At 36.5% G+C, this 13,382-nt stretch overlaps 1 protein-coding gene across 1 annotated transcript; it reads left to right on the plus strand.

The window, feature by feature from the left end:
• On the plus strand, window positions 1-12,359 carry LOC142523304 (vacuolar protein sorting-associated protein 54, chloroplastic-like). The gene is given in 20 exon segments (XM_075627052.1): window positions 1-1,066; window positions 1,981-2,043; window positions 2,120-2,199; window positions 2,633-2,732; window positions 3,714-3,788; window positions 4,569-4,704; window positions 4,917-5,005; window positions 5,528-5,778; window positions 6,427-6,598; window positions 6,687-6,770; window positions 6,850-7,071; window positions 7,073-7,263; window positions 7,765-7,918; window positions 8,235-8,316; window positions 8,571-8,650; window positions 9,653-9,814; window positions 10,553-10,620; window positions 11,083-11,163; window positions 11,245-11,486; window positions 12,078-12,359. Coding segments are annotated over 19 exon segments (3,033 nt in total). The 5' UTR covers window positions 1-262; the 3' UTR covers window positions 11,384-11,486; window positions 12,078-12,359.
• The last annotated feature ends 1,023 nt before the right edge of the window (window positions 12,360-13,382 follow it).

Raw genomic sequence — 13,382 nt, forward strand, 5'->3', positions numbered from 1 at the left:
GTATATCGATCCAACACAACATCTTCAACTCGGTTCTCACACACAGACCCACACGCCCTACTCATTTGAGATCCAGCTAGTGTTTACTTCTCCAAGAACCGCCGTGTTTCACCATTCTTTTCGATCTGTGGCCGCTAGAAGATCAAGATCGCATGTAAATTTTTCAAGACAATTCGATTCTTGGTGAGTTTTTTCGAATAAATCCACTGTTTGTGTTATTGGGGCTAGTGCATAGGTTTGTATATCAAATCTATTGACGGAAATGGATTTGCCGTCTTCTCGGTCTTCGGGAAGTTCGGAATCCGCGATTGCAAACGCTGGGAAACCATTCAATCTCACGGTCTCATCATTGTCGAAATCAATCGCTGATTCCAGTAGCCAAAACTTCTCCTCCATTCTCAATAATCCTAATCCTTCTTCATCCGTCGTTGGTTGGTGGTCTTCATCCACGTCTGTCCCCGCCCCCGAATTCGCCCCTCTGCCAACCGCACCGAAGCCCGGATCCGAACTTAGCAGATCCGATTTCACCCCTTACCTATCGTCTGTATATGAATCTCATTCTCGATTTGTCGACATTCTTAAGCAGCATGACAGGGATGACCTAGGACTCGACGGTAATTTAACCCCCAGTGCTGCGGGTGAGGCTTTGGTGGCATGCCTGAGGGAAGTCCCGGCGCTGTATTTCAAAGAAGATTTTGAGTTGGAGGATGGCGCAACTTTTAAGACAGCTTGCCCGTTCAGAACAACATCGGAAAATGTTGCATTGCAGGAGAGGCTGTCGCAATATTTGGATGTGGTGGAGCTACATTTGGTGAGGGAGATTTCATTGCGTTCGAGCTCATTTTTTGAGGCACAGGGGCAGTTGGAAGATTTGAATGCGAAGATCGTAGAAGGATGTAGGAGGGTTAGGGAGCTTAAGGAGACAATCAGACTGCTGGATTCCGATTTAGTGGGTTCAGCTAGGAGGGTCCAGGAGCTCAGTATGAAGCGTGGAGATTCGATTGCATTGCAGAATAAGCTCAGGCTGGTGATGTCAGTCAATCAGGCTCTCTCCACCCTACAGTTAGTGAGTTCTCCTTCCATGGAGTATATACTTCAGATGATATTACTGTTGGCACATTGTATTTTATGAAACCCATTTGCATGGCAACATGATTATGGATGACAATGATAATAACTTCCAGATCCACATGTTATTTTAATGCCAATTACCACCCCACGCCAAATATATTTTGTCTCTGGATTGCGTTATTTGAAGATTAGAATTTTCCTCAAATATTTTTGTAGGTTTACCTTCCTGAAATGGGTTCTATTGCACATTCCTCCAACGAAGTAGAATTCATAGCTCTGTCAGTGGCATAAGATACAAATTTTATAGAAATACAATCAGTGGATATTGTGAGCTCCCAAATCGATTCATCCTATTGTACATGATTTCCATTTTATATATTGTCTGCTACTCTATGAATTTTAGTTTCAAGGATTTTGCTCTGCTGATCTTTCAAGTTTTAGATGACTTATCTAAGGTATTATTGTTTGAAATATTTGATAGCTGACCTTAATTTTGAAGTATTTGATAGCTGACCTTAATTTGGGAACTTTGAATCTGGTTTTAATAATGATTTCAGTCCATTTTTTGGCATTTATATAATTTACTTTGATATAGTTGCAGCAAGATCACATTGACTATCTTTTGGAAGTTGATTATGCTGCTCAATTCATCTTCACAATTTTGAAGTAATGGAATTTATAAGCTATTGAAAGCTTATGTTAGCACTAGATCTGATGCAGTATAGCGTGTGCTGCTCTGCATGCGCCTTGCAATATAGTTTATATGAGAAGATACAAGATTCTATGTTTTAGCTTTTTCTTGTTGCATAATGATTTCAGTAATTGAGATCATGGAGTATTCTCATTTATAGCTAGGAGGGTGACAATATTGTATCAACTTACAATTTTTGTTACCTATTGTTTTTGCAGCTTGTCGCATCTGCAGATTGTGTTGGAGCTTTAGATATTATCGATGATCTACAGCATCTATTGGTAAGTCCAAATTGTGAGAGATTTTTTCTTATTCCTCCATACGATGAACCTTGCAAATTTTTGAATTTTTTAATAGAATGGAGACGAGCTGATTGGTCTCCACTGCTTCCGCCATCTTCACGATCATGTAGCAGCTTCAATTGATACTATTAACAGGTTTGCCTATTCATGCTTAGATGACGAGAATTTTGAGGTTCTTAATATTTCTTCACATGTCTCCTACATTTTAGATTGTGAAAATGCCTGCAAGGCATGATCAATATTTAGGACGGACGATTTGGTCTTGTGTTGTTTGATCTACGGCCTTAAACCAGCGGATCATTCTACTCTAACCTGTTATTGGCAAATATTTTCCTTGTAATCTATGTTTGCAATGGTAAATGTTTTGGCCCTTCTGATGAGTTGATTATTGCACGAGGAGCAGTGACTTTGGTGCTTGTCGTCTTACGGTTTATTGACCAAGTTTTTGTTTTCTGGCTGCCAAACACAACTGTATATTCCGTGGAATAAGTTCCAATAAATGTATTTTTGTAACGAACTTGTGATGTATAGTAAGTTGATGTTTGACTCATCAGATTCATTCTTGTAGCATTCTTTCAGCAGAGTTTGTCCGTGCATCATTGCGTGGTTCTGACAATGATCTATCAGTCACTACATCTACCTTAGCCGTTGATGGAACAGACGATGAAGTAAGATCAGTGTTATGTATATATTGATATGTTGACTCACACACATATCATTTGTGGTCAATTACATCTTCTGTTTTTTTCCTCGAAGGTTCTTTGGTCATTCGGATCGTGTTCTTGGAGGTTTACATAGGGGACATAAGACAAAGTGCAGATTTGCAGTAGTTTGATTGACAATTTCTATGTTGCTTTTGTCTATTAATATTCTAATCAATATTTCGATTCCATGGCATTTCTTGTAAAGCAAGTCTATGGTAATTCCATCATTATAGTTTGAGCATTTAAATGAGTACTGATTCTGTGTTAGTGGAATCTTTGTAAAGTAGAGGTGGAATAAGGCTTTGAAAGGCATGGGCCATTTGCTTTCCCTTAAGTTTCCTTCTTCCCTATTTATTTACTCTTAGCCTGCATTGTTTTTTAAATGGTTCAGCATATACACATATGTACGGTTTTTATTCATGCGTGTATATAGTGGTATTATTTTATTTGTCCTGAGTTTCCATATTAAAAATGATATATAAATCGTCCTTGTTTTAAAATTTCTTAGGTTGTGTATAACTTTTTTAGTAAATTTCTAATTGACTCGACTCCAATGCTCCATAAAGACTTGGCTTGTTTAGGGTTTGATTATGATTGAAACTTTGCGTTGGCCATATATTTCAACTTGTTAACTAGTTTTGAAATTGTCCTTAAAATCTATATGTCTCATGTTTTATTTGACTTGTTAATCTACGTGAGCTGAGCTATGCATATTTTTATGTCTTTTTGCTATCCACGTTGTTGGACTTGATTTGACCAATCTTTTCTACCCATGACTTTGTTGCCTACCTTCTGATTACTGTATACTAATGTTGTTTTTAGTTGATTTCTCAGTTAGATTGTGCTATTTGGATCAAACAAATAATTAGTTGCTTGCTAGATTTTTTTTTACATGATCTGATATTTTGATTGCAAATCTTTACTGAGGACTGTACTAATTTTCAGGTTAAACTGATGGAGGAACGGGCCTCACATTTTCAAGACCAGCTTCTCCCTCTCATCATTGGATTGCTTAGGACGGTGAGGCATCATTTTATTTTGCATCCTTATTATCTGTTACTAAAATCTGTCATAAATGATGGCTTCTTGTGTGTTTCCTACTTCCAGCATTATTTTTCTTATTTTCAGTGGTATGTGGAGTGGTTACTGATTTTACTTGTGTATTTTCATGTTCGATAGAACAGCATAGCGGCATGTCATTGTAAACTGCAATAACACATACACTTACTAAACCTCAAATGCAAAAGAAAAACATTATGGGAAAATGCTTGTGTCGTTTTCTTTGCATGGTAACTGGTTATCTCGAACTTTCACATCAGGAAAGTCTTTCCACTTCATTCAGTTGCAAATTGGTTGTATTACCAACCCACTAACTAGTTGCATCATATACATTACCTGCTTAGATCTTAAATTGATTCATCTACGAGAGCGAACTTCTTTTATTATCTTCCTTGTATGTGCTTCAGTACATTCTATTCCTACTTTCTAGTAAGTTGTAAGATAACCCGTTGAACTGTAACAAATAAATCATCACCTTACTGTCTTACTGTCACATTTTATCGGCAATTCTTGTGGTTGGTGGTATGTTCATAAGGAAATATATATTTTCATTTGTTTGTTGCACGGTGAATGATGTTTATTGTTTGCTAAACATTTTTAGATGGTTACTTTCATTGCTTGTGCTCCGTATTTTACTCATTTAAACAAAAAGAGGGTAGTCTTATTGGTGTGCCCTAATTGTTTATTCACTACTCTCCTTCTGGAAGTTATAAATTGTTTCCTGGCATTTAAATTTTTCAGGGAAAATTACCGGCAGTGTTGAGAATCTATTGTGATACACTTGCTTCTGATATAAAGACCTCTGTCAAAATAATGGTTGAGAATAGGCCATTGGAGTCAGATACCATATCTGGAGAGGGGATGGTGGATGCAGATGGTGAGTTCACACGCACTATAATGATATTCCGTTCCTTTCAAAAACTGCATTTGTTTTACGATAATTATGTGCACATGATATGGCTAGTCCACTTTTTTTCTCCTTTTTGATTGACAAATAAAAATCGAAATGGACATCTGTGAGACATTTTCCTTCAAAGTCCCTTAGTTTGAGATCCTTTTCTTTGTCTTCATTCCTTCGTACTGATTCAGGTGTAGGGTCGTCGCTTGGAAGTAAGTTGAAGAGCCTATCACCTGAGAGCTTTCTCAAACTTTTGGAGGAAATTTTTAAGACAGTGCAGGTAACGTATGCTTGCCAATTTTTCATTACTTTTTTCTAGATTATATTTCTGTGTCTACCAAAGCATATAAATCTTTTTTTCGAGGACATATCAAGTATTTGCCTTTTCTTTACTCGAACAAGATTAGTTTCTCTTGAAGGGTCACACTAATCAGCACTTCATGGAAACTAAATCCCGGGGAAGATTTGGAAATCTTTTTGATCTGGAAAGAAGTCTAGGCCCAGTGTTTAATACATTTTTTAGTTTCTGTGTAATTTTTCATTTGGATCATTAATACGCCCTGCAACTTTTTCCCCAAGCTTTTGCCAGTGTTTAATACATTTTTTAGTTTCTGTGTAATTTTTCATTCGGATCATTAATACGCCCTGCAACTTTTTCCCCAAGCTTTTCATGAGGATATACATGATTTTGCATTTTGACATATTTGTTCAGGAATAGATAGTGTGTGTCTGTATCCCAAATATTTATTGGTTAACGTATTTTACAATCTTATCTTACATTCCTTTGATTTAGTGAATGCAGACACGCCTAATGCGAGCTTCTGAAGTCAAAAGAGCAATTGAATGGATTATGGGAAATCTTGATGGCCACTATGCTGCTGCTTCAGTTGCTGCTGCAATTGCACATGGTGCAGCAGTTCCAGAAGCAGCTCCGGACTCTGATGGTCATGTCAGTTCCTTTGTACCTCATTATTCCCAGAATGCCACAAGGGTTTCATCAATCCAAGGAAGGGGATATGATACTGCAAGTCCAAATCTCTCAAGAGATTTTCGGTGAAAACTCTTTCTTTTGTCTTGATTGTTGTTAGCATCGGTTTTTCCTGTATTTGGGGTGATTCAGAATGTGATACCTTATCTCCGCATTGGTTGAAAATGAGTTCAAAATAGTTTATAATGGCTTACAATGGACTCATATGACAACTTGTTACTCATTTTCGTAAAGTAATGATTAATACAAAGTAGTTGCTGTAGGAGTCTATTGTGCGTTAATGTGCGGGCCCTTAGGTCTAGGACGTGACAGAATGATATCAAATATTGTCATTAGCATCTCTAGAATTGTCAGCCCATCGGATTTATTGATTTTGCTTTGTAGTTGGAGTTAGACATGCCACATATTCTTGGATGCAAAATATCTTATTGCTGTAGAAATGGTAAAATAGGATGACATTTTTTGTCAGAGTTGCGATACCATCCCAGATTCAAGAAATGGACTAATGAGATGGATATCAAACCTTCCTTTCCCATAAAGGACTGTTTATATGAAGTTTATTCTCACGCACATAATCAGCGGTTTAATTTATATTACTGTCTTTAAAATAACAATTTTGTGTCGCAAAGCTTGAGCTAAACGTGATCATAATTCTGGAAACATTTCACCGCATGCCCTGTGAAGATATTTAAGAATTTTTTTTGGCTGGACAGAGCTGATGTTTTAAGGGAGAATGCAGAAGCTCTATTTGCAGCTTGTGATGCTGCTCATGGTAGATGGGCAAAGATTGTGGGGATCCGTTCTCAAATTCACCCAAAGCTTAGATTGCAGGACTTCCTTGGTGTTTATAACATCAGCCAGGAATTTATAAGTTCAACAGAGAAGGTATGTATTTTCCTTTTGTTTTGATGCTGCCTATGATAGAGTTTTGTATCATTGCGATTATGATACCATATTATGCTAACATAAACAGATTGGTGGAAGGTTGGGATATAGCATTCGTGGAACGCTACAATCACAAGCTAAATCCTTTATTGATTTTCAACATGAATCTCGAGTTAGTTCCCTTCCGACCAGTATTGTTGTCTTTACCTTAATCCTGCTCAAGTAACGTGACTTTTTTGCTGGTAACGCAGATGGCTAAGATGAGGGCTTTACTTGACCAAGAAAATTGGGCTGAGATAGATGCGCCGGATGAATTTCAGACCATTGTCACATTGTTCTCTTGTACTGAACCCGAACCTTCTGGAAATAATGGTGCAACTCCCGGTGATCTTACTTCAAGCTCTAGTGACTTGGTATCAAGCCATGATTATGCCTCCACAATGGATGCTGGACCATCAAATTCATCTCCACATTATTGAGGAGCCTACTTCTAATGGGAAATATCTGGATCATATGCCAAATACCGAATCATCACGATTGAGTGGGGCCAGCAATTCTGATGTTAGTACTTCCGCTCATGGTAACAGTACCAGCATTAAGGAACGTGGAAAATCTTCCCTTCGAATGCTTTATTTTAAAGGTGTTGGATATCACATGGTGAACTGGTGAGCTATCATGATCACATAAGCCATTGTGTAGCTTATCTTCCTTGGTTAAACATTATTTTAATGAAAGGCTTGGCTAAAATACACTTCACCATTGCACACCCACCCCTAACAAAGAATACCTTCATCTTCCTGATGTTACTGCCAAATGTCGTTGAAATGCTACAAACTTTGATGCACTTCAACTTTTACTGGAGTTGTGGCTAATGTGAATGGTTAATTTGAATGGTGGCTCATCGTCTTGGGTGCCTTTGTTTCTTCCATTTTATCAAAGTTTTATGTGTATCATGCCTTGCTAATATTTCAGTTCTAGCTTATGATTCCTGGTTGGGTATTGGTCATGCCTACATTTTCATGTTGTCCATGTCTCCAACTCTGACCGAATAGTCAAATCATATTCTATGAACATATCCTATATGATTTTTTAACTTGATTGTTACATTGTTTTGGTACTTATATTGATTGGCTTTAATTAGATGTTTTTTTCCTTGGCTGCTTCAGTGGATTATATTTAGTGAAGATGATGTCAGAGTACATAGATATGAACGATTGTTTGCCGACTCTATCTGCGGAAGTAGTTCATCGGGTTGTTGAGATCTTGAAATTTTTCAATTCAAGGACTGCTCATCTTGTGCTTGGAGCGAATGCCTTACAGGTACCAGTCAGGAGTATTATTTTAAGCTGGATGTAGTCTTTTAAAAAAAAAACTTTTAGAGTATTTGATTATTGGTCTTTATACATCACAAGTGAGGGTTTCATGCTGTATGTGGTTGATTATATATTTCTTTTTATGTTGAGCGTGTCTCTTGGGGAGGTTTCGAAACATATATCAAATATTATTTTCGCTTTAATCAACATGAGGGGTTTTTATTTGGTCTTTTAAGTACTTGACTCTGATCCATATTTAGTTGATGAGTAGATGATATACTTTGATCTGATTTTTATTCAACTTTTATTTTGTTTTGTTCCAGGTTTCTGGTTTGAAATCTATTACCGCTAGACACTTGGCTATGGCTAGTCAGGTTATCAGCTTCACATACGCCATCATCCCTGGTAGGTGGTTATTATGTGCTGCTAGGTAATAATATTATGCTATGACATCAAATAAACACCATCATCATTTGATTATTGTTTTTAATTGTAAGCATAATGATTTATATGCCATCAAAAAATTTCATTGGCACCCTCATCATTTCTTAGCCAAATTGCGAGAGAGAGTCCATTTGTGCTTGCAATTTTTCTCTTGTATTCCTTTCCCTTGTAATCAAATAACATTTAATGGCTGATGTTTTTCATTGCTTGTCAAGAAATTAGGAGGATTCTCTTGCTCAAAGTGCCCGACACCTACAAGGGGCTATTGCAGTTAGAGATTGGCCGTGTAGCAACTGTAAGAGAAGCCGTAATTGTATTTTATCTTTAGTACAGTGTTTTTCTACCACTTCACTAAAATGCCTACTCATAAAGCAGTATGCATTATCTTTGTACGATGTCGATACCACAAAAATCACCATGACATGGATGTCATATCTGTGAATCCCCATGCATTCCCTTAAGTTCTGATTGGATCGATGAATTTGAAATTCTTTGACTTATTTGGATGAACAAAATTCAATTGAATATCAAATCCAACTATGTATCATATTGATTTCAATAACAACAATAATTGTAATAGATTTAAAATTAACCCAAGACGAGTGTAATTTGAAATACATTCTTCAAATCGTTCTTGATATCAAACCCCATCCACCAAATCAAATTCTGCGATTCAACCGTAACTTTAGATACTTGACATACTAAAGAATTTGTGTTGGGAGTTTATGTCATTACTAGTTAGTACAGAGTCGTATCATTGAAAACACAATCATACCTTTGTCACTATTGGATTCAACTACCATGTGAGAAATCAGTTGCAGAAGGTTAAGGCTTGAGCATAAAGAGTGATTGCAGTCTCTGACGTAAGATTCAGAAAATCTTGGGATGTCATCTGTTTCATACGTGAGTGATCTGATGGCATTGGATCAGGGTTAGAATGTTAAAACTTGAGTTTCTATGTGCTATTGTTAAGTCTACTAGTTTTTCTCCTCCAAGAGGGTTCACTGGTATCTTTTGATTGTCAAAACAGTTATCTGATGTGATTGCTTTGTCTATGGTGACAAGAGAACCATTTTTGGGAAGAGTAATTATAACAATGTGATTATGGTGAAAATTATCATTACATTTATGCCCTCATAGATATTGTTTCCTCAATCCATGTAATGAAACTTAAGATTTGAACCTCTGCAAACTTTTCCTAGGGAAACTCCAGTTTTCGTAAGTCACCTGACAGTTTGTCTGTCTTCTCTGTTTCTGAGCGTGCTTCATGATAGTTGTGTTTATTTCTTTACTTTAGGATTACAAAAATCATCGTGATGAGATTCACTCCAAACTGGTTCAAATAATGAGAGAAAGGTTGCTTCTTCATCTGAGGAGCATGCCACAAATTGTTGAAGGTTGGAATAGGTCTGTGGATATCGAGTTACAACCTAGTCAGTTTGCGCGTTCTCTTACTAAGGTACGAAGCAGAGCTCCAATTTTTATATATATTATTGTTGAAAATGTCTCATCTGCTATATTGACCATGTGAGTCAAGTTCATGGGATGCTACAATAGTTTCATCGGGCTATATTTCAATTTTACCTTTAGGAGTTTGTTTTCAGCTTATGAGTTTTATTTTTCAACTTCATTTGAGCTTGGTTTGGTGGTATACTTACAATTTTCTCATGTGGAAACTTCTATGACCTGCTTAGTACCTGAAGCTTTTAGCATTACCAATTTTGGCATGAGTAGTTCCACAAACTAGTTTCATGACAGTTCCATTTTTAGTATTTATTTGTTCTCAAAGAAGAATTGTTGAGAGCTGAATCATCTAGACGCATAATAAAATTCATCAAATATGGATCTTGCTCATTCGGATCAGTCCAACCAGATGTGTCGTCATAATGAAGATTTCATAATATTTGCGGCCCCCTTTCATATCTTGCAATAGCCACTGCTTATGACTTTGATCAGATCAAAAAAATCTTAAAGTGGGATGAGAAAAAGACCACTAGAAAGCTTGGACTAAGTATGCTTCAGGCTGGTTGATTTATTTTTTTCTTAGTGCGAGAAGGCTAATAAGGATTTTCCATGTTTTAGTTTAATTTTAAGGTGCAAATAAATAAAAAAATATGCACTTATTTTCCGTTGGGATGTTTGTGTTTGCTGTTCTGCATGTTCGAATCATCAACTGAATATGTTACATTTGTCACAGGAGGTCGGCCAGCTATTACGTACATTATGTAAACATCTGCTTGAAGAGGATGTTCAAGCTATTTTTGGGCAAGTATCGATCACCAATAGTGCAATGGGATTTTCATTGTTTGCTTATTTTCTTTACTTTGGTTTTCTATTGTGTATTCTATGATCCACAAGCATGCTTAGCTTGCACATGCAGCTTTAACTTGAGATCATCTTTAAACTGTAGGGTACGAAAGCTGAGGGGTTTGCATACACTGCTATAAAATTTTAGATTGATTTGCAACACACATTGATCTATATCTGACATCAATAACCAAACTTTTCGCACCACCATGACATGATCTTGTCTGGAAGCTTCTCCTCAATATGACATGATTATCAATCAGTCAGTCGCCATTCACTCAACTAATTTAATTGAAAAATAACTAAAATAATGAAAGTATCTGTTCCAAGGCTGTTTGTATTGTTGGAGAAAATTATATGCTTGTTGACATTTGGAATCTGTCTCTGTTATATTAACGCTCCCGTTGCATTTTATAACAGGCAAGTGGTGGTAATCTTGCACTCCCAGATATTTGAAGTATTTTCTCACCTAGAGATAAGTACTCCGCAGGCGAAAAACAGGTATTGGTATCATTTTTGTACTTCATATGAGATGTTTCTGAGTTTATATTGATACTAATAATTTGCATTATCCTGTGGCAGACTTCATTATGACGTCCAGCATATACTTGGATGTATCAGATCTTTACCTTCTGATAATTTGAGTAAATCGGATCCCCCAAACTGGGGCCTTCTTGACGAATTCCTGGCACAACACTTTGGGTCCGAGTCTGGCGAATAGACTTTTTGGCGAGGAAGTTAATTGTTATAGTTGCTTAAGGATTTACTCCTATTATTGGTTTTCGATCTAGAAGATTCTTAGCCAGGGTGGCCCTTTAGAAGAGGTAAGAGTTTTCGTTCACAGATCTGGCTTGGTAAAATTTTCGGGGGGGTGGGGTTATCAGTTCACATTTTTGATTATTTAGTAAATCACCATTTCTTGCCATTTGGAGAGTTCGCCTCGGCGACGTGTTGTGTGAGATTGACTTCATACTGTTACTAGACATTAGAGATTCATTTCTCTTTCTTCTTCTTAATAACCAAACTACTGCACCGTTGTCGCAGCCCAACTACTGCCATGTTGATTGTATGCTGCTTTCAGTTGCCTTTACCCAATAGTTTTTCCTTCTTCATCACCTTTCTTTCACTTGCTGTACTTTGTTTACATCTCTATGTACGGATTTTAGATCCTTGAAACACAAATATCTTTATTTTACCGTTTGCCATTGGTGTCCTTGGAATTTTAAAGGCACAGTAAATTTATTATCATTATGTAGTTGGCGATGTTTTCCAAATTACTTTATGATTGAATAACTTTTTTGTAAAAACATACTTGACTTGTATCTTACACGACTACCATGTGCTAATTTATTAAAGCTTATACTGTTCTACTTTTCTTGATGCTCTGTTGAGTGTCCATTTTTTGAAATTTCCAGGGGTACCATACTCTGCTTATGGTTCCGGATGCAAAGTTTGCATGAATTGGATGTCTGTTTGTGGAGGAACAAGTGAATGTATTCTTTTGTAATAGGTTCTGTACTATTTTATTTCAATTTTGTTATTCAAAGAACAAAAAAAAGCTGCTTGACCTAGATTTGCCTCAAGTTTTCTTCTCTTATATTTCATTTACTGCAACATTTTGTAGACTTTGTAAGCCTGTAAATTAGCAACATGTAGTGAGGCAGGATACTGGAATTTGAAACTGAAGTTTTCATGGATTTCAAATTTTATTTGATGCCAAATACAGTGATTCTTTGAACAGAATGTGCAACAAGCTTCATCTGCAACTGCAAATGGACATTCCGTTGTCCTCATTAGGACAGAAGGCGTGTTTTAAATCTTCTATATTAGCGGAAGCTCGAATAAGAAATCTTACCCTATCAGCAATTTAATAGTAAATATTTCAACTGTGACAAATCCATCGCAATAATTCTCTACTTTCAAAGCCGTTTTTTTTTAGTTCCGATACCAAACCAGTAACCAATCTGAATCTATCCGTCATTTTGACTTTTTCTGGGCAATCCCAAAAAAGTCAACTTGACTATGATCCACTTGTGATTCAAGACAAAATCTTGACTCGAAACCTCTGATGAGATAATCAGGTTATTCCCCACAATTACACTGTAAAATTTTACCAAGCTCCAATTTCTCCCCTTTCCACCCATTTCTAATTCTTCTCCACTATCCAAGAAGCTGTCGATCACATCCAGAGTAACTGGAACGGTGTGCTTCTTGCAGCCACAGTTGTCATTGCTTCGCCTTGCATATGAATTATATTTCCTTAATGAGCACGCACGTTGATATAGTCAGCGGGTGCATCGAGCTTGAATGCGAATAGCCCAAGAGGTCAAACCAGTTTCCTGCTGGAAAATATTCATCAACAGAAACTGCTCCAGATTGTAGCACTGGTGACACCAACACTCCCTTACCAAGTAAAAATTGCGAGCTGATATTACAAGTGTGGAAGAGGGATATTGAATAGTAATAAATTACTAAAAAAATGTAAAAAAAGTAAGGAATAGTGTTGCGATTTTGAAAAGAGCTTTATCAAAACAAATTAGTTAGTCTAAATGTTTGATTCCAAAAAAAAGAAGAAGAAAGTAGCTTTTTTAAATAAAAAAATTAAAACGAAAGATATCAATTTTTTAAAATTAAAATGGTATGAGAAAATAAAATATAAATATAAATCTGGAACATTAAGTTATATAGGTAAATTATATTTTTGGAATGATAAAAAATAA

The sequence above is a fragment of the Primulina tabacum genome, chromosome 13 (genome assembly GCF_025594145.1).
Source record: "Primulina tabacum isolate GXHZ01 chromosome 13, ASM2559414v2, whole genome shotgun sequence".
Lineage (NCBI taxonomy): Eukaryota > Viridiplantae > Streptophyta > Magnoliopsida > Lamiales > Gesneriaceae > Primulina > Primulina tabacum.